This window comes from Gopherus flavomarginatus, chromosome 12 (genome assembly GCF_025201925.1).
Source record: "Gopherus flavomarginatus isolate rGopFla2 chromosome 12, rGopFla2.mat.asm, whole genome shotgun sequence".
Lineage (NCBI taxonomy): Eukaryota > Metazoa > Chordata > Testudines > Testudinidae > Gopherus > Gopherus flavomarginatus.
Window position 1 is genome coordinate 254,320 of NC_066628.1, and position 24,243 is coordinate 278,562.

At 63.2% G+C, this 24,243-nt stretch overlaps 3 protein-coding genes and 1 long non-coding RNA gene across 7 annotated transcripts; 2 read left to right on the top strand and 2 right to left on the bottom strand.

Moving 5' to 3' along the window:
* Positions 1-820: 820 nt before the first annotated feature.
* Positions 821-4,186, bottom strand: RPS18 (ribosomal protein S18). 2 transcript variants are annotated; one of them, XM_050921036.1, is made up of 6 exons: positions 4,074-4,185; positions 3,343-3,441; positions 2,541-2,627; positions 2,080-2,181; positions 1,288-1,379; positions 821-932 (listed from the first exon to the last, which is right to left on the bottom strand). In XM_050921036.1, the coding sequence occupies exons 1-6, from the start codon at positions 4,074-4,076 to the stop codon at positions 857-859; spliced, it is 459 nt and encodes a 152-aa protein (XP_050776993.1). In that variant the 5' UTR covers positions 4,077-4,185; the 3' UTR covers positions 821-856. The 2 variants fall into 2 exon arrangements, with proteins under 2 accessions (XP_050776993.1, XP_050776994.1); XM_050921037.1 differs by lacking the exon at positions 2,541-2,627 and having other exon boundaries at positions 4,074-4,186.
* Positions 4,187-4,510: 324 nt separating this feature from the next.
* Positions 4,511-16,446, top strand: VPS52 (VPS52 subunit of GARP complex). Of its 2 annotated transcripts, none has more exons than XM_050921030.1 (20): positions 4,511-4,642; positions 6,227-6,311; positions 6,538-6,590; positions 6,676-6,751; positions 7,051-7,118; positions 7,324-7,499; positions 7,881-8,031; positions 8,242-8,342; positions 9,244-9,376; positions 9,668-9,725; positions 9,926-10,059; positions 10,331-10,486; positions 10,688-10,806; positions 11,321-11,444; positions 11,727-11,822; positions 12,090-12,197; positions 12,642-12,707; positions 14,171-14,282; positions 14,521-14,639; positions 15,885-16,446. In XM_050921030.1, the coding sequence occupies exons 1-20, from the start codon at positions 4,517-4,519 to the stop codon at positions 16,029-16,031; spliced, it is 2,208 nt and encodes a 735-aa protein (XP_050776987.1). In that variant the 5' UTR covers positions 4,511-4,516; the 3' UTR covers positions 16,032-16,446. The 2 variants fall into 2 exon arrangements, with proteins under 2 accessions (XP_050776987.1, XP_050776988.1); XM_050921031.1 differs by lacking the exon at positions 4,511-4,642 and adding an exon at positions 5,063-5,169.
* On the top strand, positions 8,435-8,847 carry LOC127033227 (uncharacterized). Of its 2 annotated transcripts, none has more exons than XR_007769022.1 (3): positions 8,435-8,458; positions 8,630-8,699; positions 8,758-8,847. It is a non-coding gene; the product is annotated as an uncharacterized LOC127033227 (long non-coding RNA). The 2 variants fall into 2 exon arrangements; XR_007769023.1 differs by lacking the exon at positions 8,435-8,458 and adding an exon at positions 8,548-8,571.
* A 1,200-nt stretch (positions 16,447-17,646) lies between the features above and the next one.
* RING1 (ring finger protein 1) lies at positions 17,647-22,615 on the bottom strand. The gene is made up of 7 exons (XM_050921035.1): positions 22,515-22,615; positions 21,002-21,105; positions 20,593-20,753; positions 19,811-20,026; positions 19,119-19,424; positions 18,562-18,730; positions 17,647-18,069 (listed from the first exon to the last, which is right to left on the bottom strand). Exons 2-7 carry the CDS (start codon positions 21,077-21,079, stop codon positions 17,968-17,970), a joined length of 1,032 nt encoding a protein of 343 aa, XP_050776992.1. The 5' UTR covers positions 21,080-21,105; positions 22,515-22,615; the 3' UTR covers positions 17,647-17,967.
* Positions 22,616-24,243: the final 1,628 nt, after the last annotated feature.

The window sequence follows — 24,243 nt, forward strand, 5'->3', positions numbered from 1 at the left end:
CAGCAGAACAGGACACCTGATTCCAGCAGCAGCTGTGCCAGGGCCCCCTCCGGAGGGAAAATAATCTGTTCACAACTCCCCTTTCTGCAGCTCAGCAGCCTGTGAGCACTTTTGCCCAGCATCCCCCAGGCAGCCCACATGCCAACATTTATTCACCATGACCCCCACAACTTTTTCAGAGCCTCCTCTTCCCAGACAGTCCGCCATGGTCTCTGCTGTTGTTTCTGACTGTCTGCAGAGATTTAGCTTCATTAAAACACTTTCTCAGGGGGCCAGCTTACCAAGCACCATGGCTCCTGCTAAATCAGTGAACAGCCATATTCATTATTTCCCACTCCCCTAATTTGAATGCAGAGACCCACCACCCACTGGTAAGGTGCAGCTGCCTGATGCGGGGCATGAGAGCTGGTTATGCAGGGATCCCTCACGGGGCACAGCTGTAGGTGGGGCAAGGTACAGGGTCTGAAGAACTGCATACAGGCCATGAAGAAGCTTCCTGTATCCCACCCCCAATTGGGGGTAGTGCAGGATGCAGAATGGAACCCCACACTCCTGCCCCAACACCGCTAGGGCCTGCACTGACCACCCTTACCCAGTTCATGGGGGAAAGGGCCCCCTGAGACCCAGCCCCACACCAACCCCCTCCAGAATCTTTGGGGCCCAGGCCAGAATGATGCTGGCCCGGCTGGGCCCTGTGCCCAGGTTTACTCCTCCCCATTGCCCTCCCCCTAAGGCGATGACAACCCCCTAATCTCTCCCTGTTGGGGGTCAATCCCTAGTCACAAAGATCGCCCTCCCCCACACAGTAAGGAGGCAGCTCTGAGAACAGCACTTTATTGCAGACACAGAGCAGACACTACTTCTTCTTGGAGACACCAACGGTTCTGCCCCGGCGCCCGGTCGTCTTGGTGTGCTGGCCCCGCACGCGCAGCCTGGGGGAAAGAGAGGAGTGAGATGGGACCAGACCCTGGGTCGCCCTGCTGCTGCTCCCAGGTTCCAGACCTGACCCCCCTACCCCCCAAAATTCTGAATCCACCCCTCAGCCAACTCCTATGGCCCTACACCCCCGGTTCTGCATTGTCTCATAATCCCCTGCTACACTCACATGCAAAGGCTCTGCGCCCAATTCCCCCTCCCCTTATCCAGCCCAATGACCCCCTTTATCTTCAGTTACCCATCCCCACTGCACAGCAAAGGATGAAGGGGACCCCCAACCATCTCCCAGGGAGTAGGAAAAGGCCCCCCCATTCACCCTTCCCACCCCCACAGCTCTCGCTCCTCTTGTACCCCCAGAAGTGGCGCAGGCCCCGATGCGCCCGGATTTTCTTTAGCCGCTCCAGGTCCTCACGCAGTTTGTTGTCCAGCCCATTGGCCAGAACCTGAGGAGACAGACATGGTTGGGGGGGGGGGGGGGAGAGAAGACGACTGTCAGGCACAGCTGGACTGCCTCAGAGACCCCCAGCCAAGCTTCCTTCTGCAATAGGGACCAGCGCTAGCTGGGGCAGAGCTCCACAGGAGCAGCTGTGGGACAATCTGCCCCACCTCAAGGATCTTCCTGATCTGTGATTGTCAGAGATCGTCTCAGGCCCTGCAGCGTGAGGTTTGATATCCTTGCCCATTGTCAGCATGAACTGGTCCAGCCCTGGATAGTCTGTGAGTCACAGAAATGCCCAATCCCTCTGTGAATCCTGTGGCAGTGAGTTCCACAGGCTAAGTAGAGGGCACGTATGAAAAAGTCTTTCCTTGTAGCAGGTTTGAACTTATCCCCTTTCAATTCCATGGCATCTCCCCTCATCCTCACAGCAGGAGTCATGGAGCCAGAAGCCCCCGATTCGCCCCTCCTGAGCGCTGAGGGCATGCATGCTAGGACAGGATTCCTGCTAACTCTGCAGTGACAGCCAATGGGCTGGTGCCCCCACAATACACTGGGGTGACAAAGCCCTCTGCTGCCTACGGGACCCCAGAGCAGCCCCTGCAGTGAGGGGAGGAACAAGCCCAGTCCCACACTGCTCTGAGCATCAGAGCCCCCTGCACCCCCAAAACACACACCAAACAATGGGCTCCACACCCCGCTCTCACCTGGCTGTATTTGCCGTCTTTGACGTCCTTCTGCCTGTTGAGGAACCAGTCGGGGATCTTGTACTGTCGGGGATTCTGCATGATAGTGATGACACGCTCCACCTGTGGGGGGCACAGAGATGGGATTAGGCAGGGGGCTCCCCTCACTCCAGAGGGATCTCCCTCCTTCATCTCAGACATCCCTCCCCCCCCGCCCCGAGACATTCCCAATCTCTTGATCACAACCTCCACCTAGATACCCCAAGAAATCCACCCCCACCCAACACCCCTCAGCTGGCTCCCAGATACACCCCAAGCCTCAGCTCCCTTCACCGCACAGCCCCTCACCCAGGTTCCCAAGTGAGAGCCATATCACCTTCATCTCAGAGACTCCAGCTTTCTTTAGACCCCCACCCCATCTGAGAGAAGGGCCACCCCTCATGGTCCCAGAGAGACCACCTCCGCCCTCCCCCCTTGCCCACCTCATCCTCTGTCAGCTCCCCAGCCCTCTTGGTCAGGTCAATGTCCGCCTTCCTCAGCACCACATGGGCATAGCGGCGACCTACACCCTGGAAGGGGGAAGAAACATTAATAAAGCCCCAGGGCAGGGACTCAGTTCCCTCCACCCCATAACGTTCCCGGGGAAGCTCAGTCTCTGATGCTGAAAGCAAGACCCTCCACACACCAGGACAGAAGAATCTGCTTCAAGAGACACTAGGGTATAGCCCAGCTTTATCACACCCCATACATGCCTCTGTATACACCCCCACCCTTGCCCATGAAACACAGACAGACCACGGGATCGAACCTGGGACCTCTGCAGCTCTACTGCATGAGGTAAAAGCCACCTAGCCATTAGCCCGGATTGTTAATCTGTCTCTGAGTGATGTCAGTGCTACTAAATGCGACAGACACTACACCCGGAGGTGTTTGGGTTACACCTGCACCCCGCTCAGCGAGACCTTGTGACAGGGAGTTCCCCTGACTAACTGCATGGCGTGAGAACCTTTGGGAGCCCAACCCCTTTCTCCATCCCATCTCAGCTGTGCAGCACCTCTCCTTCCGCGGGCCTGCCCGCTCCGCCACACAGGGTCAGCCCTGACCCCCAAGTCTTAGATGGCCCCCCCCAGCAGAACCCCATCTCCCCAGGGAGGGCACCCCATGGATGCACACAGAGGCACTGGGATGTTTTTGCTGTTCTCGCTCTGGTACAGCATTCCCAGAGCTGACAGCAGGGATACCCAGCCATGCCCCACCGGGGGGGATACCCCATACCCCCCTCACCTTGATGGCGGTGATGGCAAAGGCGATTTTCCGTCGCCCATCTATGTTGGTGTTGAGCACTCGCAGGATGTGTTGGAATTTCTCAGGGATCACAAGAGACTGTGAAAAAAGGAGCAGGGTGTGTGTGTCAGCACAGAACTGTCCCCCATCAATGCCCCCTTCTGAAGCCCCCCCGCTGGGGACACACTCCCCACAAGGCAGGAGTCAGCCCCGCCCCTCCCCTCCCGGATGCAGCACCCCCTAGACTTGGTTGTTATACATAGCAGCAGGCATCCCCTCACTCTACCAGCCTTGCCTCCAGTGCCAGTCCCCTGGAGCCCCCAACTCCTGCCTAGCAGCCAGCCCCCTCCTCCCCCCTCCCCACAGCCAGCACGTCCCAGCCTCCCCCCCCCCGCCCTGGGCCAGTTCCCCTGTAACCCCCCCCGTCTCTCCCCACACAGGGGGACCGCCCCGCAAAGCCTCGCTTCTACCCTTCCCAGGGAGCGCGGGCGGGCCTCACTGCCCCCTGCTGCGGGACGGATGGACCCCGATTCCCCCACTCCACCCCCCCCAGCCTGATCGCAGCTCCCCCCCCGGCCCCTTCCTGCCCCCTATCGGCTCCCCGGGGAGCCCCCGGCGGGAAATGGGGGGCGCCCCAGGAAGCCCCGGCTCCGCCCTCTGGGACAAGCCCCCGTCAGCCCCGCTGCCCCTTTCCCCGGGGCGGATGAACCCAGATTCCCCGCAGCTCTCACCATGGCGCCTACTCCGCGCTCTAGTCTCGCCCCGTCCGGAAGAGAGAGAGGAAGTGACGCAATGCCTCTTATAGAAACTCCCCCTACAGGCAGATAACTTTCCGGTCAGGGCAGTTCACCTTCCGGCAGAGCCGACAAACTTCCGGCTCTCCCCGTAGTCTTTCCGGTCATCCTCCCGCAGAGTTCCACTAGGGACACGGAAACCGGGTTGGGCACCAATATGTGAGGTCCGGGTATGAAACCTGCCCCATGACAGAAGGTTCCTATGGGATTAAATCCCCCCTATTTGATAGGGACTGACCCCCTTCGACTCGGGGGACATGTTCATACCAGTCACCCGCTCCCGTTCTCTAAAGGAGGGGCTTTTTGCCTCATTTCCGGTAGATCCCAGCCCACTCGGTGCATCATGGGAGTTGTAGTTTTTTAAAGGCACACGACCGGAAATGAGCCCTTGGAGGCCCGGATGTGGTGGGAGCGAACGAAGGAGAGGGACAGGGATGATGGCGGCGCTGAGGCGCGATGAGGAGCTGGGGCTGCGGGTGACTGAGATGGAAGAAGAGGAGGGCATGGTGAGGGTCCCCCAGCCCAACTTCCGGTCCCCAGGCACCCCGCTTCCGGTCCCTTCAAAATAGGCCCGTAGTGGGGAACCACCCCCTGGTGTCCAAATTGGTCCCCACTTGTCATTTACCCCCTACCCCCAGCGTGCTGTGGGGCGGTTCTGGGTCTGGGCAGGATTTGCATGTGACCACGTTAAATGTGTGAAGTGTGGGAGCCTGAAAGGTCAGCGACCTTTGACCTCTGACCCCAACATGACCCCATCCCACTCTGTCACCCCCATGCCTGTTCATGTGACCCCATATCCTTGTGACCCCTGACCCCACCCTGAACCACCTGCCCCCTCTGGTCCCCCGACCTCTGCCCCTCCCCTGCTTTGTTCCCTCTCTCTGTGCCCCCCCCGCCCCCGACTCAGCTGCTCGGGGCCCCACCTTGCCCCTCCTGTCCGGACCCAGTGGCGTCTGTCCTGCGTCTCAGCTGGTGCATGGCGTTTTCCCATCCATGTGTGGAATTAATTTTGGTTTTTGCCCCAGTATGGAAGGTGACATGTGACACATCCCCTTCATATTGGTGCACATAACAAAATTCATGTGATGGGGGTGGGGCCAAGGGGTTCGGAGTGTAGGAGGGGCTCAGGGCTGAGGCAGAGGGTTAGGATGTGGGGGAATGAGGGCTCTGGCTGTGGTATGGGGCCGGGGATGAGGGGCTCAGGGCTGAGGCAGAGGTTTGGGGTGTGGAGGGGGTTAGGGCTCTGGCTGGGGGTGTGGGCTGTGGTATGGAGCTGGGGATGAGGGTTTTGGAGTGCAGGCTGCCCCAGGGCTACAGTGGGGAGAGAGGACTCCCCCCAGCTCTCTCTCTCTAAGCAGCAGCACCTGGGCTGGTGGGGGAGAGGCACCCCTCCCCACCATGGCAGCTCTGGGGTTGGGGCTGCAGGATAGGTGCCCCGACCCCAGCAGGTCTGGGCTGTGGCAGAGTTGAGGCCAGGGGAGGGACACCCCAGCCGCAGTAGATCCTCGGGTGGGTTCCCTGAGAGCCTGCACGGCGCTAAATAGGCTGCTGTGTGGCCGCACAGCTTACAAGGAACTGAGGTGCTGACTCTCACCAGTGCTATGTATCCTCGGTCTCCATGTGTTAACCATGATCATTCACTCCCTGCGATGCCCTGTCCACCCTCCCATAACCCATCCATCCACCCTTGCTACATATCCCCTGAATCCACTCTCAGCTGTCATCTTTGACCCCACAGTGTCCCCCATGACCCTGGGACCTCCTGTTTCATGGGTGATAGAACCCCACTGGCCTCTTTTTGTGCCCCACAGCTTCCAACTCCTATTCCATGTCCCTGTAGTCTTTGATCTCTGCAGTGAGCCCTATGGTCTGTGCTCCCTCCTTGACCCCCACTTGTCCCTCTGTTCCTAGCCCACCCCCCCGGTAACCCTGAGCTCTATTCCCTGAACCTTTATGGCCCTTAAACCCCCCAGCCTCCAGCCTGCCTAGCCTGGTCTCTGGGTGTACCTCCAAGACCCCTTCCGCAGAGCCTACTGGAGCTCATTGCTCCCCCACAGCCCCCCCGTAACAGCTTGATCTGCACTCCCTAGGGCCGTGGAGAGGAGCAGTCGCTGCAGCTGAACTTGGGGGACCTGGACCTCACCTCAGATGAGTTCATCCTGGATGAAGTGGACAGTAAGGGGGGCTTACCCCTGCACAGCAACCAGTGGGGGGCAGATAGTGATCTGGGAAAGTGGGGGAAGGCCGTGAGGTGGGGGAGGCCAGGAGTAGTTTGGGTGCATGTAGGGAGGTGGGGGAGCACTGTGGCATGGGGGGAATGCAGGGAGGTGGGGGGGTACTGTGGGGAGGTGGGTTTGGGGGTCCACTGTTATGGGAACTGACCCAGTCTCCCCTACCCTAGTTCACATCCAAGCCAACCTGGAGGACTCCCTGGTTCAGGAGGCGCTGAAGACAGTAAGTTGCCCCGCTCCTCCCTCTCCTGGGGCAGGGGCCCAGCTGAGCCCCCCCTCGCTCCCAGGTGACTCCCCTCTCTCCCCAGGGTGTTGATCTGCGGCAGTACTCCAAGCAGGTGGAACTGGAGCTGCAGCACATTGAGCACGCCTCCATCAGCGACTGTATCCTGCCTCCTGGAGTCCCCCTGCAGCCCACACAATGTGGGTGGGGGCAGATGGGGGGAGGTCTCAGTGTCGGGGGAGGTCCTTGCACTCTGGCTGTACTGCTTCATACCCTGGGGCAGAGGCTCCCAACGCGGTGCCCTCAGGCGCCATGGCAAAGGGGGTGTCAAGGGGCAAACCCCTCCCCAGGAGAAAGAAGAAAGTGGTCCCTCCCCAGGACCTCTCACAAGCATTCCCCCCACTGCCTGGCTGGCTGGGTCCCCCATGCCCGTTTCCTTAGCTGCTTGTCTGCCCTAAAGACATCAAGGAGAGCAAGAACATCACCTCCCTGCACAACCAGATCACCGCCTGTGACGCCATCGTGGAGGTGAGCCTTTGAACCCTGTGGGACCCCCACCCCTTCAGTGCCCCACCCTTAAGTCACTGCCTGGGTTACCAGTCTGAAGGTGAGACCTGGAACCCCATAGCCCCCCCAACCTCCTGATGCCCCCAAACTCTCCACAGCCCCACCCCCCGCTCCCCAGAGCACTGTCTGCAGTTCATGTCTCTGACGGGTCTGCCCTCCCACCCAGCGCATGGAGCAGATGCTGAGCTCCTTCCAGTGTGACCTGAGCAGCATCAGCTGCGAGATCCAGACGCTGCAGGAGCAGTCGGTGGCCATGAACCTGCGGCTCAAGAACCGCCAGGCCGTGCGTAGCCAGCTCAGCCAGCTGGTGGACGAGCTCGTGGTGCCAGCTGCCATGATCAGGTGGGGAGCTGGGCTGGGGGCCAGCCACCGTGGTCAGGTAGGGGACTGAGCTGGGGGCCGTCTGCCATGATCAGGTGGGGGACTGGGCTAAGGGCTGGCTGCCAGGCAGGGGGATGGGAGGTGTGGGGAGGGCACCATGGGGGGACAGGCTGGGGGCTGGCTGCCATGTTTGGGGGAGGGGGGTTGAGCTGAGGGCCTGCTACCAGGCAGTGGGGTGGGAGGTGTGGGGAAGGCACTGTGCGTGGACAGGCTGCAGGGAGATGAGGCTGTAGGCGTTGGTGGGTAGGGGAGTTTGGGATGCTGGCCACCACCTCTGGGCTGGATGCGCAGGCTGTGAGGTGTGACCCTGGGACGCCTTTGTCCCTGCCCCCGCGCCTCCAGCACTATCCTGGAGGCCCCAGTGACTGAGCAGGACTTCCTGGAGCAGCTGCACGAGCTGAACAACAAGATGAACTATGTGAAGGAGCAGGCCTTCCGCGAGACCATGGCCTGCACTGATGTGCACAACGTGCTGGATCGGCTGAAGGTCAAGGTGAGCCCCTCCCTGGGAGGCCAAACTCGGCCCGTCCCAGGGGATCTCTGCACATGGGGTGGCCCTGCTGGTCACACGGGTGTTGTGGGATGGAGGTGCAGTGGATGTGGAGCTGAGGGAGTGGGGAGGTGCTAGGGGGAAGGGAAGGATGTCTGCGTGGGCTCAGTCTGCCCTGTGGTCCATGATCCGCTCCCCTTCGACCCTTTGCAGGCTGTGACCAAGATCCGGGAGTTCGTCCTACAGAAAATCTATTCGTTCCGCAAACCCATGACCAACTACCAGATCCCCCAGAATGCCCTGCTCAAGTACAGGTCAGCCATGGAGTGGGGGATAAATAAGAATCCCTCAGAATGCCCTGCCCCAGTACAGGTCAGCCATGAGGTGGGAAGTAAACGAGAATCCCCCAGAATGCCCTGCCCCAGTACAGGTCAGCTATGGAGTGGAGGTTAATGGAGTTTCCCCAGAATGCCCTGCTCCAGTACGTCAGCCATGAGGTGGGAAGTAAACGAGAATCCCCCAGAATGCCCTGCCCCAGTACAGGTCAGCTATGGGGTGGAGGGTAAATTAGAATCCCCCAGAATGCCCTGCCCCAGTAGAGGTCAACCATGGGGTGGGGGGTAAATAAGAATCCCCCAGAATGCCCTGCCCCAGTAGAGGTCAGCTATGGGGTGGGGGGTAAATAAGAATCCCCCAGAATGCCCTGCCCCAGTAGAGGTCAGCTATGAGGTGGGGGGTAAATAAGAATCCCCCAGAATGCCCTGCCCCAGTACAGGTCAGCTATGGGGTGGAGGTTAATGGGGTTTCCCCAGAATGCCCTGCTCCAGTACATGTCAGCTATGGGGTGGAGGTTAATGGGGTTTCCCCAGAATGCCCTGCTCTAGTACATGTCAGCTATGGAGTGGAGGTTAATGGGGTTTCCCCAGAATGCCCTGCTCCAGTACAGGTCAGCCATGGGGTGGGGGGTAAATAAGAATCCCCCAGAATGCCCTGCCCCAGTACAGGTCAGCTATGGAGTGGAGGTTAATGGGGATTCCCCAGAATGCACTGCTCCAGTACATGTCAGCCATTGGAGTGTGGATGGGAGTGCATGGGGATCTCCTAGAATTCCCTGCTCCACTACAAGTTAGCCAGCGGGCAACAGGGGCTATGGAGCTCTCCCAGAATGCCCTGCTCCAGTGGTGGGCAGTTCCCCAGACTGACGCACCTTGGCAGGTTCTTCTACCAGTTCCTGCTTGGGAACGAGCGGTCGGTGGCACAGGAGCTGCGGGAGCAGTATGTGGAGACCATGAGCAAGATCTACCTGTCCTACTTCAAATCCTACACCGGCCGCCTCATGAAGATCCAGGTGAGGGGAGCCTGGGGAGAGTGGGGCAGCCCTTGGGGATGGGGGCGGTGTACAGAGCCTCATGGGGCAGGCGTGTGGGGGTGGGGATTTCCACACAGTGTGCTCTGGTTCCCCACCATGTGAATGACGGGGTGGGGATGGGGGACCCCATGCTAACCTCCCCTCCATCTGTCCTGCAGTACTGGGAGGAGGGACTGGGAGCCCCACCCTGACCCCTGTCTGTCCATCACTGTTGGGGGGAGGGGCTGGGGACCCCACACTGACCACCCCATCTGCCTGTCTGTCCTGCAGTACGAGGAGGTGGCGGAGAAGGACGACCTGATGGGAGTGGAGGACACGGCCAAGAAAGATATCCTGGCTCCCTGTGCCTGGACAGCTGCATTCCCAGGCACCTTGTGAGGCAGGGAAAGGGTGTGGGGCTGAGGGTGGGGGGGCTCGCTGGGAAGGCAAGGGAGGGTGGGGCTTGGGGGGGACTGGCTGGGAAGGTGAGGGAAGTGGAGCTGGGGGGGGCAGCATCTCCCCACTCTTTTCCTTGACACCTCCCCGCACGGTTTTTCTCAAAGCCGTCACTGAAGAACCGCAACACGATCTTCACGCTGGGGAACCGGGGCAGCGTGATTGGGGGGGCTGAGCTGGAGGGGCCCATCATTGTGCCCCATGCTGCCCAGAAGAGCGATGTCCGTGTGAGCAAATGCGGGTTTTTGGGGGGCAGACTAGGGGTCAGAGGAGGAGATGTAGTGGGGACAGGAGGCTTGGCCCAGCTGTGGGGGGAGGGGCAGGAGGCTGTGACCTGTTAGGGCCAGTGGATCAGGGGGGTCACTGGGGAAACAGGATAGGAGGTGCTGGGTGTGTGTTCCTCCCCACCGGCAGTACACCTTTGAGTCGTGGTTCCCCTGCCAGAGGGGTTGGGGGGGCTGTGTCCCCACCCCCCAGCTAATCCCGCCCCCCCGGCAGTACCCCTTCGAGTCGTTGTTCCGCAGCCAGCACTACGCTCTGCTGGACAACAGCTGCCGCGAGTATCTCTTCCTCTGCGACTTCTTCCTGGTGACGGGGCCCAGCGCCCAGGAGCTCTTCAACGCCGTCATGGGCAAGACGCTGGCCATGTTTCTGGTGAGCCTCGGGGCGGGGGCTCAGCGGGGGGGGCAGGCCGGGGGAGATGGGCAAGATGCTGGCCATATTTCTGTTGAGCCTGGGGGAGGGGGGCTCGGCGGGAGGGGGCAGGCCAGGGGGGAGATGCTGGGATGTTGCTGTGGGGAGGGGACAGCTATTGTGGGCTCTCGGCCCCTTTGACCCCGTGTCTGTGCCCCCTAGAAACACATGGATGCGTACGTGTGCGACTGCTATGACAGCATCGCCATCTTCCTCTGCATCCACATTGTCCTGCGCTTCCGAGCCATCATGGCCAAGCGCAACGTCCCCGCCATCGACAAGTGAGTGTGGTACCTCCCCCTGCTCTGCTGCTGGGCCCCAGATACCCCCCCCCCCCCCGGCGCTGGGAGAGCCCCGGGGTCCTGGCTCCCAGCCCCCTGCTCTGACCCACTGCCAGCCCGGCGCTGGGAGAGCCCCCCCGAGTCCTGCCTCCCAGTCCCCTGGTCTGACCGCTGGGCCCCACTCCTCACCTGGCGCTGGGAGAGTCCCCCAGAGTGTCGGCTCCCAGCCCCCTGCTCAGCCGCTGGGCCCCACTGCCTGCACAGCACTGGGAGAGACCCGGAGTCCTGGCTCCCAGCCCCCTGGTCTGACCGCTGGGCCCCACTCCTCACCTGGTGCTGGGAGAGCCCCCTGGAGTCCTGGCTCCCAGCCCCCTGGTCTGACCGCTGGGCCCCACTCCTCAGCTGACTCTGGGATAGCCCCCAGGAGTCCTGGCTCCCAGCCCCCTGTTCTGCCCGCTGGGCCTCACAGCCCACCCAGAGCCAGGAGAGAACCCAGGCCTCTGGCTCCCCCCAGGTACTGGGACACGCTGTTGGGGATCCTGTGGCCGCGGTTCGAGTACATCCTAGAGCTGAACATCCAGAGCATCCAGAACACGGACCCCCAGAGACTGGGCTTCCTGGACACGCGCCCCCACTATGTAGGGGGGATGGGCATGGGAGGGGGTGGGGGCTCACCCTGGGAAGGGTGGATAATGTTGGTGGGGGGGGTTGGGGGTGTGGAGAGTTAGTGGGTGCTCCTATGGGGTAAGGGGGGTGAGGGTTGTCTGGGGCGTGGGGGGGGGGCTGGCCTAGGGCAGGGTGAGTAGTTTGGGGGGGTTGGGGTGTCAGGGCTGGAGGTCAGGGAACGCCGAGGGAGCAGTGTCTGGGGGTCCCCGGGAACCCGCTGTACCCTCAACCCCCCCCACCCCATGTCCCCCCAGATCACACGGCGCTATGCAGAGTTCTCTTCTGCCATCGTCAGCATCAACCAGACCTTCCCCAACGAGCGAACCCACACGCTGCTGGGGCAGCTGCAGGTATGGGGGGGGGAGGGAGACCCAGCACAATGGGGGGTGCCCTTGTGCTGCCAAAGAGCTATGGGTACCATGAGGAGGGAGATACAGCCCAGGGGACCCAGGATTCCTGCGGCCGGGGGGAGCTGGGGTTGCTCGGACCCATGGGGGTGGGGACACCCAGCCAGAGGACCCAGGAGTCCTGGGGTCGCTTGGGCCATGGGGGTGGGGCACACCCAGCTCGGGCACAGGGGTGACTGGCTCGGCCCCTCAGCCCTGGCTCTGCCCCAGGTGGAAGTGGAGAACTTCGTGCTGCGGGTGGCGGCTGAGTTCTCATCGCGCAAGGAGCAGCTCATCTTCCTCATCAACAACTATGACATGATGCTGAGCGTCCTCATGGTAACGGCCCCCAGAGCCAGCCTGTGCCCCGTGCCCTGGGGAGCTGGCACCCTCCAGAGGGGACAGGCCCCGTGTCCCCTCCCTGCCCCCCTGAGCCAGGTAGTCCCTGCCCTGGGGCTGGGTGGGAGCCGGCGCCCCCTAGAAGAGACAGGCCCAGTGTCCCATTCCAACCTCCCCCAGCCTTTTACTCCCCTGCCCTGGGGCCGGCTGACGGCCAGTGCCCCATAGAGGGGAGAGGCCTTGTCTCCCTTTCCCTGCCTCCCTCTCCTCCCCATCCCCTGAGCCAGGCAGCCCCCCCCACCTTGGTGCTGACAGGTCCCCCCCCAGCTTGGTGCTTGGGCTGAAGGTCACGCCCCCTGCCCCATTCTCTGCCCCCGCCCCCCCCAGCTTGGCGCTGAGGGCCCTGGGCTGACAAGTCACTCCCTTGCCCCATTCCTTCCCCAGGAGCGGGCGGTGGAGGAGAGCAAGGAGGTGGAGGGCTTCCAGCAGCTGCTTTCAGCCCGGTCCCAGGTGAGTTCCCAAGCGCCGCACAGCTAGGGCCAAAGCGTGGGTGTGGGTCCAGGCAGGGGGCACTGACCTGCGGGGCAGGGCTCTGGAACAGACAGGGGGCAGGGTGGGGGTCTGGAACAGATATGGGGGGGTGCAGTAGGGGCAGGGCTCTGGAACAGACGGGGGCACAGTGGGGGGTGGGGGTCTGGAACAGATATGGGGGGTGTGCAGTAGGGGCAGGGCTCTGGAACGGACAGGGGGCACAGTGGGGGGTGGGGGTCTGGAACAGATATGGGGGGGTTTGCAGTAGGGGCAGGGCTCTGGAACGGACGGGGCACAGTGGGGGGTGGGGATCGGGAACAGATATGGGGGGGTGTGCAGTAGGGGCAGGGCTCTGGAACAGACAGGCGGCAGGGTGGGGGTCTGGAACAGATATGGGGGGTGCAGTAGGGGCGGGGCTCTGGAACAGACAGGGGGCACAGTGAGGGGTGGGGGTCTGGAACATATGGGGGGGTGTGCAGTAGGGGCAGGGCTCTGGAACAGACAGGGGGCGCAGTGGGGGTGGGTGTCTGGAACAGATATGGGGGGGTGCAGTAGGGGCGGGGCTCTGGAACAGACGGGGCACAGTGAGGGGTGGGGGTCTGGAACAGATATGGGGGTGTGCAGTAGGGGCAGGGCTCTGGAACAGACAGGGGGTGCAGTGGGGGGTGGGGGTCTGGAACAGATATGGGGGGGTGTGCAGTAGGGGCAGGGCTCTGGAACAGACAGGGGGCACAGTGAGGGGTGGGGGTCTGGAACAGATATGGGGGGTGCAGTAGGGGCAGGGCTCTGGAACAGATGGGGGCACAGTGGGGGGTGGGGGTCTGGAACAGATATGGGGGGTGCAGTAGGGGCGGGGCTCTGGAACAGACAGGGGGCACAGTGAGGGGTGGGGGTCTGGAACAGATATGGGGGGGTGTGCAGTAGGGGCAGGGCTCTGGAACAGACAGGGGGCGCAGTGGGGGGTGGGGGTCTGGAACAGACATGGGGGGTGTGTGCAGTAGGGGCAGGGCTCTGGAACAGACAGGGGGCAGGGTGGGGATCTGGAACAGATGGGAGGGCGTAGTGAGGAATCAGCTGAGCCCAAGCTCCATCCTGGGGTCACGATTGTCCCTTCTGGCCTTGGAACTGAAGAATGTGTCACGTGGCCCTTTTTGGGATGTGTGGAGGGGGAGTGGGGAAAGGGGTCTGACCACCTGGTGCCACCACAAGGACCCCCCCACATGGGGTCTCCGCACCCAGCGGGAAGCTTCCTGGGGTGCCCTGATCCAGGCCTGGGACCTAGGGGTAGGAAATGGGGTGGGGGGGATGCTGTGCTGGGGGGGGTAGTGCTGGGGGTGGGAGTTGGGGGAGGATGGGGGGACAGGGCCGGCGCTGGGATGAGGGTGGGAGTGGGGGAAGGATGGGCGGGCAGGGCCGGTGCTGACTCTCCCCTCCCCCCCCAGGAGTTCATCGAGGAGATCCTGTCGCCCCCGTTCGGGGGGATGATTGCTTTCGTCAAGGAGTCGGAGTCACTCATTGAGAAGGGGCAGCTCGACCGGCTGCGTGGGGAGGAGGGTGAGACACGGGGACCTCCCTGGCCCCCACACAAGGAGGGTGACAAACAGGGATCCCGTTCCTACCCCCTTGTCTCCACTGCTCCACTGGCTACACCAGCAGGGGAGCTGCAAGGGTCCCTCGGCCGGCGGCTGAGCCTGTCCCCGGTGCTGGGTTCTCTATAAAAGGGTTCCCCAGATAAGGGGAGGTTCTAGGCTCTGTCCCGTCCCCCCAGTGTCACTGACCCATCTCTCCCCAGCCCGGGTGACCCAGCTGGTGCGCGGATTCTCCACCACGTGGAAGGCCTCGGTGGAATCACTGAGCCAGGATGTCATGAGATCCTTCAGCAACTTCAAAAACGGGACCAGCATCATTCAGGTGAGACAGGCAGCGAATCACGGAGCTGGGAGGCTGGCAGGGACCCTCAGAGGCCACCGAGTCCAGCCCCCTGTGCTGAGGCCGGGCCAAGTAAACTCAGCCCAGCCCAGCCCCTGTGGGAGCTTGTTCAACCTGGCCTGAAAATCCTCCAGGGACGGGGATTCCTGGATGTGGGGCCTGGTCCAGGGCCTCGGCCTCAGCCTCCCACCCCGGCGCCTGGTCCGGGGCCTCAGCCTCCTGACCCAGCGCGTGGTCCGGGGCTTCGCTGCCTGGGGAGTTAGAAAACGTTTCCTCATCTTCAGCCGGACTCACCCCTTGCTCCATGTCCTGCCTGCTGGGGCCACGGGGAGCAAGCGACCCCTGTCCTCTCTAGAACAGCCCGGGACTGAGCTGAAGGCTGCTCTCAGCCCCCCCCAGGACTAACCGAGCCAGGCGGTTTTAACCTGTCCTCACAGGTCAGGGTCCCTAACCCTTTGTCACTTGTGTTCTCCTCTGGACTCTCCCACTTGTCCCCAGCGGGGCCCAGGGCTGGACACACTCCGGGACCGTTACCTCCTGCGTCTTACACACGCCACCCGTTAGCACTGCCCAGCGTGACACCAGCCTTTCACCAGCTGCAGCACAGGGCTGGTTCCCACTCGCTGCGTGAGGCACCAAAACCCCCAGTGTGGCTCAGCAGCCCCCCAGACAGCTAGGCCCGAGGCTGGAGCTGTCTGTTCTCCTGCCTCAGGGACCTACTTTGCACTTTACTGAATTCAGACCAGTTCTCCGAGGTGTCCGGCTTGTTTAGAATTCTAACCCTGCCCTCCACCGTGCAGCAAGCCCCCCCCCCCACCTGGTGTCAGCTGCAGATTGGTAAGCAGCATCTCTGCTCCGTTCTCTAAGCCATTAGTAAAACTATTGACTAGTACAGGAGCCAGGACCGACCCCGGCAGGACCCCCCTAGATACACCCTCCCAGTCTGACAAGCTCCCCCTTACAGACATTTCATGTAGCCCCCCGGACCCCTGGCAGGGACAGGCGTGAAGGGGGCTGGGATGTTACCCTGCAGCTGCTCCCTGAGTGAGGGGCTAAGGACGTGGCCCAGCAGCTGTAATGTACGGGGGAGGGGGTCGGCCTGAGAGCTAGCCCCCGCCAGGTGGTGGGGACTGGAGCACAGGGAGCGCCGAGGTCTGGGCGGAGGCGGCACTGCCCGGGGGGGACGGACTGAGGGCCTCTGACTCCACCCCTCTCTCCCCCCTGCAGGGGGTGCTGACCCAGCTGATACAGTACTATCACCGCTTCCACAAGGTGCTGGCGCAGCCGCCCCTGCGCGCCCTGCCGGCCCGGGCCGAGCTCATCAACATCCACCACCTCATGGTGGAGCTGAAGAAACACAAGCCCAACTTCTAGGAGAGGGGAAGCTGCGGCCCCCAACCCTGCCTCAGGCCTGGGGGGGATCAGCACAGCCCCCTCCCCTGTGTGGGCACGGGGTCTGTGCCCCCTCTCGCCAGTGTACTGTGGGGAGTGGAAAATCCTTGTCCCACTCTTCCCTTCTCCCCCTGCTGCTGTAACCCACTGTGACCAGTCCAACCCCAGCGCTCGCCACCGACTTGTGGGGCCCCTATGGTTGGGGGGGCAGCTCCAGGCTGCAGCAGGGACCCGTCCCCCTCATGTCAGCACCCCTTTCTGCCCTGCAGTGGCTCCCCACAAGGGAGGGGGAAGGTGAGGGACCTGCAGGTGCGTGTCAGGAGGCTCTTCCCTCCCCTCCAGGTGGCTTGTGTGTGTATCTGGCTTTGTATAGTGACAATAAACTCCTTGCTACTCACCAGCTTGTCTGGGACCCCTGGCATGGGGAGTAGGGGAACAGCAGGGAAGACCCCACACACCTTGCCCTAGCACAGAGAGGGGAGATGGGGTGGGAATCAGGGCCTGCGTCTGGTACCCGGCTCAGACACATGCTCCGGCGGCCTGAACTCCCCCAGCTCAGACCAGTGTGTCCAGTTCACCCAGTACCTCCCCTCCCTAACATGAGGGGGAGCCAGGACTCCTGGGTTCTCTCCCAGCTCTGGAAGGGGAGTGGGGGCTGCTGGGTCAGAGCAGCAGGAGCTGGGAGCCAGGACTCATAGACTCAGACTCTAGGACTGGAAGGGACCTCGAGAGGTCATCGAGTCCAGTCCCCTGCCCTCATGGCAGGACCAAATACTGTCTAGACCATCCCTGATAGACATTTATCTAACCTACTCTTAAATATCTCCAGAGATGGAGATTCCACAACTTCCCTAGGCAATTTATTCCAGTGTTTAACTACCCTGACAGTTAGGAACTTTTTCCTAATGTCCAACCTAAATCTCCCTTGCTGCAGTTTAAGCCCATTGCTTGTTCTATCATTGGAGGCTAAGGTGAACAAGTTTTCTCCCTCCTCCTGATGACACCCTTTTAGATACCTGAAAACTGCTATCACGTCCCCTCTCAGTCTTCTCTTTTCCAAACTAAACAAACCCAATTCCTTCAGCCTTCCTTCATAGGTCATGTTCTCAAGACCTTTCATCATTCTTGTTGCTCTTCTCTGGACCCTCTCCAATTTCTCCACATCTTTCTTGAAATGCGGTGCCCAGAACTGGACACAATACTCCAGTTGAGGCCTAACCAGCGCAGAGTAAAGCGGAAGAATGACTTCTCGTGTCTTGTTTACAACACACCTGTTAATGCATCCCAGAATCACGTTTGCTTTTTTTGCAACAGTATCACACTGTTGACTCATATTAAGCTTGTGGTCCACTATGACCCCTAGATCTCTTTCTGCCATACTCCTTCCTAGACAGTCTCTTCCCATTCCCAGGTTCTCTCCCCAGCTCTGGGAGGGGACTGGGGGGTCAGAGCAGCAGGAGCTGGGAGCCAGGACTCCTGGGTTCTCTCCCGGCTCTGGGAGGGGAGTGGGGGCTGCTGGGTCAGAGCAGTTCTGTGAAGATAGGGCCCAGGCTCCTCCACTTTGCCCCCAAACCCCAAGAGACTCAGACGCTGATGCTTCAAAGACCCAAATTGCTTAATGAGCCACAAACAGCAGAACCACTTTGAAAAGCCCCAAACGAATCCCACCCCCAGCATGAGGGGAAGCAGCAGGCGGCCCCCTGTGCAGAGGGGACAAAGCAGAACCTAGGGGTGCCCCTACACAGCCCCTTAGGGGCAGGCATCTGTCCTGGGAGCAGCACCCCGTCCTTGGGGGGATGTTTCCAGCTTTGTGGGGGCCCTGCCGGCTCCAGCGGCTGTACAGGAGGGTGCAGCAGCAAGGCAATCGCCGGGCTGAGTTCCATGGGGGGACAGGTCAGTCCTGGTCAGAGGGGCCCCCCTACTTCTGCTCCTTGGTGGGGGCGTAGTACAGCTCCAGCGGCTTGGTGACCTTCCAGAACTTCTCATTCACCAGCTCCAGGGTGAGGGAGCCATTCAGGGTCTGCAGGGAGACAGGGTTAGTGTGGTGGGAGGAGCGCCCCCTGCTGCCCACAGCCCCCACCCCCCTACTGTGGCAATGGGGCCATCCCTGGCTGCCAGGGGAGAGCGTCCCTGCTGACCCCTGACCCCCCACAGTCCCTGTCCCATAGTGCTGCAATGGGGCCATCCCTGGCTGCCAGAGGAGAGCACCCCCTGCTGACCCCGACCCCCACAGTCCCTGCCCCGTAGTGCTGCAATGGGACCCATCTCTGACTTCAGGGGAGAGTACGCCCTGCTGACCCCTGACCCCCATACTCTCCACCCCATAGTGCTGCATTGGGGCATCCCTGACTGCAAGGGGGAGTGCCCCCTGCTGACCCCACACTCCCCGCTCCATAGTGCTGCAAAGGGGCCATCCCTGACTGCAGGGGAGAGTGCCCCCTGCTTACCCCTGCCTCACAGCACAGACCCCTAGCACTGCCCTAGGGCCAGCACTGCCTCCCAGCCCCCATACCGTGAAGGGCCCCCCGGAGGTGGTGATGTAGATTGTGTACTGCTTCTCGCTCACGTCCTCCAGGCCGGGGGCCTCGGGACCAGGGGCCGGCGCCTCCTCCAGCGCGATGCGCAGGGCCAGGTACTTGGAGAGGTGGTCCACCGTGGCGTTAGCTGTCGTCTTCACGTACCTGCCGGGCGTGGGGCAGAGTGAGGGGGATTGCCAGGCCCGGGGGGAAGTATGGGTGCTGGGAGGGGGGTATGAGTGCCAGGCGAGGGGACAGAGGAGCAGGTCACTTTGGAGGCTGCACTTGAGAGAGGTGCAATGGGGTGGGAGCGGGCAGAGCTCTAGGGGGCACGTGTGACAATGGGGTGCTGGACTCTTGGGGTCCCCAGGCTGTCCCCTCTGCTGCGGCTGGCTCGGTGGGATCGTAGAATGGAGGGGTCCCTGGAGGCTGCTCTCCCCTGGTCTGAGAGAACTCCCACTTCCCCCAGCACAGGGAGAAGCCTGGGTTCTCGGAGGGGGACACTGGGACTCAGGGGGGATCATGGAATGGAGGGGCCCCCAGCTGCTCTCACCTGGTCTGGGAGTATTCCCCTTTCTCCACCAGCACGGGGTGGGGGCGGAAGACGAGTTCGATCTCGCTGCTGCCCGGCTCAGCACCCGGCTCGGGGGTCCCGCAGCCCCCTCCGTCGTGAGAGGTCTCAGGGTCGGGCTCGGGCCCTGAGTCGTCGGAGGCGCGTGAGCGCTTGCGGCTGGGGCCGGCCTCGGGGTGGCTGGGGGCCGAGGCGTTGCTCAGGTGGGAGCGGCTGTCGCAGTTGTCCTCCCCCCCGCTGAACGTGGTGTTGTCAGACTCCTGGTGCAGCTTCCGCACCCGCTGCGCCCTGGGGTAGGGGGAGCAGAGGGGCGTTATCTGGGGGAGGCGGAGCGGAGGGAGACCGGCCAGAAGGGGGAAAACATTAGGAAACTCCCAGCAAAACCTGCAGGAAATGCCGAACTGAGCCAATAGACGCAGCTCTCACTTTGGGCCGGACCCCTCAGCCAGCCCCAGCCCCCCAGAGCAGGGCGCTGAAGGCAGAGCTAACGGGTGGGATTTAGGGAGGGTCCTGAGGGACGGGGTGGGGGGCATTGCTATAGCGACACCCTGGTTCCTCTGCACAAAAAAAGGGGCAGTAAAAACCCAGGAAATTCCCTGCCAACAACTGTGTGAAATGCAGCTGTGATCCCAGGGAGCCCCCCTGCCCCCGGACGCCTCGGTCCTGCCCCCCACCTGTGCATGGCCTGCATGCGGAGCCCCTCCTCGATGCTGCTGCTGAGCGCCTGCTGGTTGTGGAGCCGGCTCAGCTTGGCCAGCACGCGGTCCTGGTGCGCCTCGTACTCGTCCCGGCTCGGGTAGATCTTGGAGATGAGGGCGTCGAAGTTGGGGTCGGGGCGGAGCGAACGCTTGGAGACCAGCTTCTTCCGGCAGGTGGGGCACTCCTTGTTCCTGCACCGAGGGGGGGGTTATTCTGGGCATGGGCCCCCCTGACCTGCTGGGTCCTTCCCTGTCTGCCCCACACAGCCACCCCCCCACCCGATACACGCCCCAGTAACCCTCCGACCCGCCCGGCCCTTTCCTGTTCACCCTCTGCAGCCACCTCCCCCCCAATAAACCCCCCAGTGATTCCCCCAACCCACCCGGCCCTTCCCCAGCTGCCCCTTGCATCCACCCCCTACCCAATGCGCTGTCCAGCAACCACTCCCGCAGCCACCCTCAACCCAATACACTCCCCAATGACCCCCAACCCACCCAGCCACCCCGCACAGCCGCCCCCACCCAATGCGCTGTCCAGCAACCACCCCCACAGCCACCCCCCACCTAATACACGCCCCAGCGACCCCCCGACCCACCCGGCCATTCCCCAGCCACTCTCACTCAATGCACCCTCCAGCAACCCCCCACAACTCCAGGCCTTCTCTGACACACTTCCAGGCGGCCCTCATCCCTTCCCCAAGAAACCTCCTTCCCTTCCGTCTTTCCCCGCTGCCCCCCCATGCCCTGCCCTCCCATACCCGCTGCGCAGGGCGGTGACGATGCAGTCGGAGCAGAAGCGGTGCAGACACTCCTTGGTGGTCATGGTGTTCTTCAGCATGTCCAGGCAGATGGGGCACATCAGCTCGCTGTGCAGGCTGCGCGGAGACACCGCGATCTCTGTGCTGTCCATGATGGCCTCCTGCCGGGGGGGGGGGGGGGGGTGTCAGAGCCCAGGCACCCACAGACCAGCCCCCCCCTTACAGCCTGGCATACCCCCAGCCCCACCTCCCACTTTGGTGTTCCCCCACGCATCCCAGCCCTCTGTCCTCATACCCCTACCCTACCAAATCAGACCAATGCGTCCATCCAACCCCTCTCTCCAAGCCTGTTATCCCCACCCCAACCCCAGCCAAGCCCCCGCCCTCATCCCCCCCTCATGTGTCTCACCTGGGGGGTCCGGTGCAGTTCATACAGACTCAGCTCCCAGGTCTTGCTGGCACTCTGAGCATTGGCCGGAGTCGCCATGGCGGTGGGGGCTGAGGGGAGGGGAGCTGGGGGGGACACAACAGATTAATGGGGAGCAGCCAAAGCTGGGGATACCCAGGAAGCCCCCCACATACACCAAGCTCCCCAGGGTCCCTTGAGACGGAACTGCCCCTCCTCAAGTCACAGGGTTTTCCCCCAATTCCCAGCTCCCCCTCCAGGGTTTGTCCAGCTAGAGGGTCCCCGCCATTCCCAGCCCGCCCCGAACCTCCTCAGCTGCAGGGTCCCCCCTGATTCTCAGCCCCCCAGGATCCCCCCAGCTGCAGGGTCCCACCCCCTTCCCAGCCCCGCAGCTGCAGGGCCCCCCCATTCCCAGCCCCCCAGGATACCCCCAGCTGGAGGGTCCCCCCCTTCCCAGCCCCCCAGGATACCCTCAGCTGCAGGGTCCCACCCCCTTCCCAGCCCCCCAGGATACCCTCAGCTGCAGGGTCCCACCCCCTTCCCAGCCCCCCAGGATACCCTCAGCTGCAGGGTCCCACCCCCTTCCCAGCCCCCCAGGATACCCTCAGCTGCAGGGTCCCACCCCCTTCCCAGCCCCCCAGGATACCCTCAGCTGCAGGGTCCCACCCCCTTCCCAGCCCCCCAGGATACCCCCAGCTGCAGGATCCCCCCCTTCCCAGCCCCTCAAGATACCCCCAGCTGCAGGGTCCCACCCCATTCCCAGCCCCCCAGGATACCCCCAGCTGCAGGATCCCCCCATTCCCAGCCCCCCAGGATACCCCCAGCTGCAGGGTCCCACCCCCTTCCCAGCCCCCCAGGATACCCCCAGCTGCAGGGTCCCACCCCCTTCCCAGCCCCCCAGGATACCCCCAGCTGCAGGATCCCCCCATTCCCAGCCCCCCAGGATACCCCCAGCTGCAGGATCCCCCCATTGCCAGCCCCCCAGGATACCCCCAGCTGCAGGATCCCACCCCCTTCCCAGCCCCCCAGGATACCCCCAGCTGCAGGGTCCCACCCCATTCCCAGCCCCCCAGGATACCCCCAGCTGCAGGGTCCCAGCCCCCCAGGATACCCCCAGCTGCAGGACCCCCCCATTCCCAGCCCCCCAGGATACCCCCAGCTGCAGGATCCCCCCATTCCCAGCCCCCCAGGATACCCCCAGCTGCAGGATCCCCCCATTCCCAGCCCCCCAGGATACCCCCAGCTGCAGGATCCCCCCCTTCCCAGCCCCCCAGGATACCCACCAGCTGCAGGGCCCCCCCATTCCCAGCCCCCCAGGATACCCCCAGCTGCAGGATCCCCCCATTCCCAGCCCCCCAGGATACCCCCAGCTGCAGGATCCCCCCATTCCCAGCCCCCCAGGATACCCCCAGCTGCAGGATCCCCCCATTCCCAGCCCCCCAGGATACCCCCAGCTGCAGGATCCCCCCATTCCCAGCCCCCCAGGATACCCCCAGCTGCAGGGCCCCCCCCTCACCGGCTCTCCGGGTCCGACACACAAACAAGATTTTCTTTCCTCCTTCACTTTCACGGGGGGCGGGGCCTCCCCTCCACCAGAGACGTCACTTCCTCCCCTTCCTCCCCGTGACGTCATACACCCACGCCACCGCCGGTGATGTCACCCGCCGACCACGCCCCCTCCTGAAGCGTAACGGGGCCGGCGGGGATTCCGGGGAATCCCCCCGAGACGGAGACCCCCCCGGCCCCTCCCCCAGAGACCCCCCCCCAGGCCCCCTTACTGCGACCCCCACGGTCCCTCCCCCAGAGACCCCCCCAGGCCCCCTTACTGCGACCCCCACGGCCCCTCCCCCAGAGACCCCCCCCACGGCCCCTCCCCCAGAGAGATCCCCCATCCGCCCTTAATGAGCCCCCACGGCCCCTCCCCCAGAGAGACCCCCCCGAGACAGAGACCCCCACACACGGCCCCTCCCCCAGAGAGACCCCCCCGAGACACAGACCTCCCCACGGTCCCTCCCCCAGAGACCCCCCCAAGCCCCCTTACTGCGACCCCCACGGCCCCTCCCCCAGAGAGATCCCCCATCCGCCCTTAATGAGCCCCCACGGCCCCTCCCCCAGAGAGACCCCCCAGGCCCCCTTACTGCGACCCCCACGTACCCTCCCCCAGAGACCCCCCCACGGCCCCTCCCCCAGAGAGATGCCCCATCCGCCCTTAATGAGCCCCCACGGCCCCTCCCCCAGAGACCCCCCCCAGGCCCCCTTACTGCGACTCCCACGTACCCTCCCCCAGAGAGACCCCCAAGACCCTCTGGAGAGACCCCCCCGAGACAGAGACCCCCCCACATGGCCCCTCCCCCAGAGAGACCCCCCCGAGACACAGACCTCCCCACGGTCCCTCCCCCAGAGACCCCCCCAGGCCCCCTTACTGCGACCCCCATGGCCCCTCCCCCAGAGAGATCCCCCATCCGCCCTTAATGAGCCCCCACGGCCCCTCCCCCAGAGAGACCCCCCAAGACCCTCTGGAGAGACCCCCTGAGACAGAGACCCCCCTGGCCCCCTCCCCCAGAGAGACCCCCCCGAGACAGAGACCTCCCCACAGCCCCTCCCCCAGAGACCCCCCCAAGCCCCCTTACTGCGACCCCCACGGCCCCTCCCCCAGAGAGATCCCCCATCCGCCCTTAATAAGCCCCCATGGCCCCTCCCCCAGAGAGCCCCCAGACCCCTTACTGCGACCCCCATGTACCCTCCCCTAGAGAGACCCCCCAAGACCCTCTGGAAAAAACCCCCCAGAGACAGAGACCCCCCCACACGGCCCCTCCCCCAGAGAGATCCCCCATCCGCCCTTAATGGGCCCCCACGGCCCCTCCCCCAGAGACCCCCCAAGACCCTCTGGAGAGACCCCCCAAGACAGAGACCCCCCAGCCCCCCTTAATGAGCCCCCATGGCTCCTCTCCCAGAGAGACCCCCTGAGACAGAGACCCCCCAACCCCTCTGGAGAGACCCCCCCGACCCCCTTACTGCGACCCCCATGGCCCCACCCCCTGAGAGACCCCCCAAGACACTCTAGAGAGACCCCCCGAGACAGAGACCCCCCCACGGCCCCTCCCCCAGAGAGATCCTCCATCCGTCCTTAATGAGCCCACATGGGCCCTCCCCCAGAGACCCCCCCAGGCCCCCTTACTGTGACCCCCACAGCCCCTCCCCCAGAGAGACCCCCCCAAGACCCTCTGGAGAGACCCCCCGAGACA

What these genes read in the sequence shown, in the direction of transcription:
- RPS18 (XM_050921036.1), bottom strand. An exon ending in AAGACGGCAAATACAGCCAG is followed by an intron (nt 1,380 to 2,079) that starts GTGAGAGCGGGG and finishes CTGTCTCCTCAG; the next exon opens with GTTCTGGCCAATGGGCTGGA. An exon ending in GGCCTGCGCCACTTCTGGGG is followed by an intron (nt 933 to 1,287) that starts GTACAAGAGGAG and finishes TCTTTCCCCCAG; the next exon opens with GCTGCGCGTGCGGGGCCAGC.
- VPS52 (XM_050921030.1), top strand. Translation starts at nt 4,517, where the DNA reads ATGAGCCCTTGGAGGCCCGGATGTGGTGGGAGCGAACGAAGGAGAGGG. An exon ending in CATCCTGGATGAAGTGGACA is followed by an intron (nt 6,312 to 6,537) that starts GTAAGGGGGGCT and finishes CCCCTACCCTAG; the next exon opens with TTCACATCCAAGCCAACCTG. An exon ending in GGAGGACACGGCCAAGAAAG is followed by an intron (nt 9,726 to 9,925) that starts ATATCCTGGCTC and finishes ACCTCCCCGCAC; the next exon opens with GGTTTTTCTCAAAGCCGTCA.
- RING1 (XM_050921035.1), bottom strand. Translation starts at nt 21,079, where the DNA reads ATGGCGACTCCGGCCAATGCTCAGAGTGCCAGCAAGACCTGGGAGCTG. An exon ending in CGCATGCAGGCCATGCACAG is followed by an intron (nt 19,425 to 19,810) that starts GTGGGGGGCAGG and finishes CCCCTACCCCAG; the next exon opens with GGCGCAGCGGGTGCGGAAGC. An exon ending in CCTCCGGGGGGCCCTTCACG is followed by an intron (nt 18,070 to 18,561) that starts GTATGGGGGCTG and finishes GTCTCCCTGCAG; the next exon opens with ACCCTGAATGGCTCCCTCAC.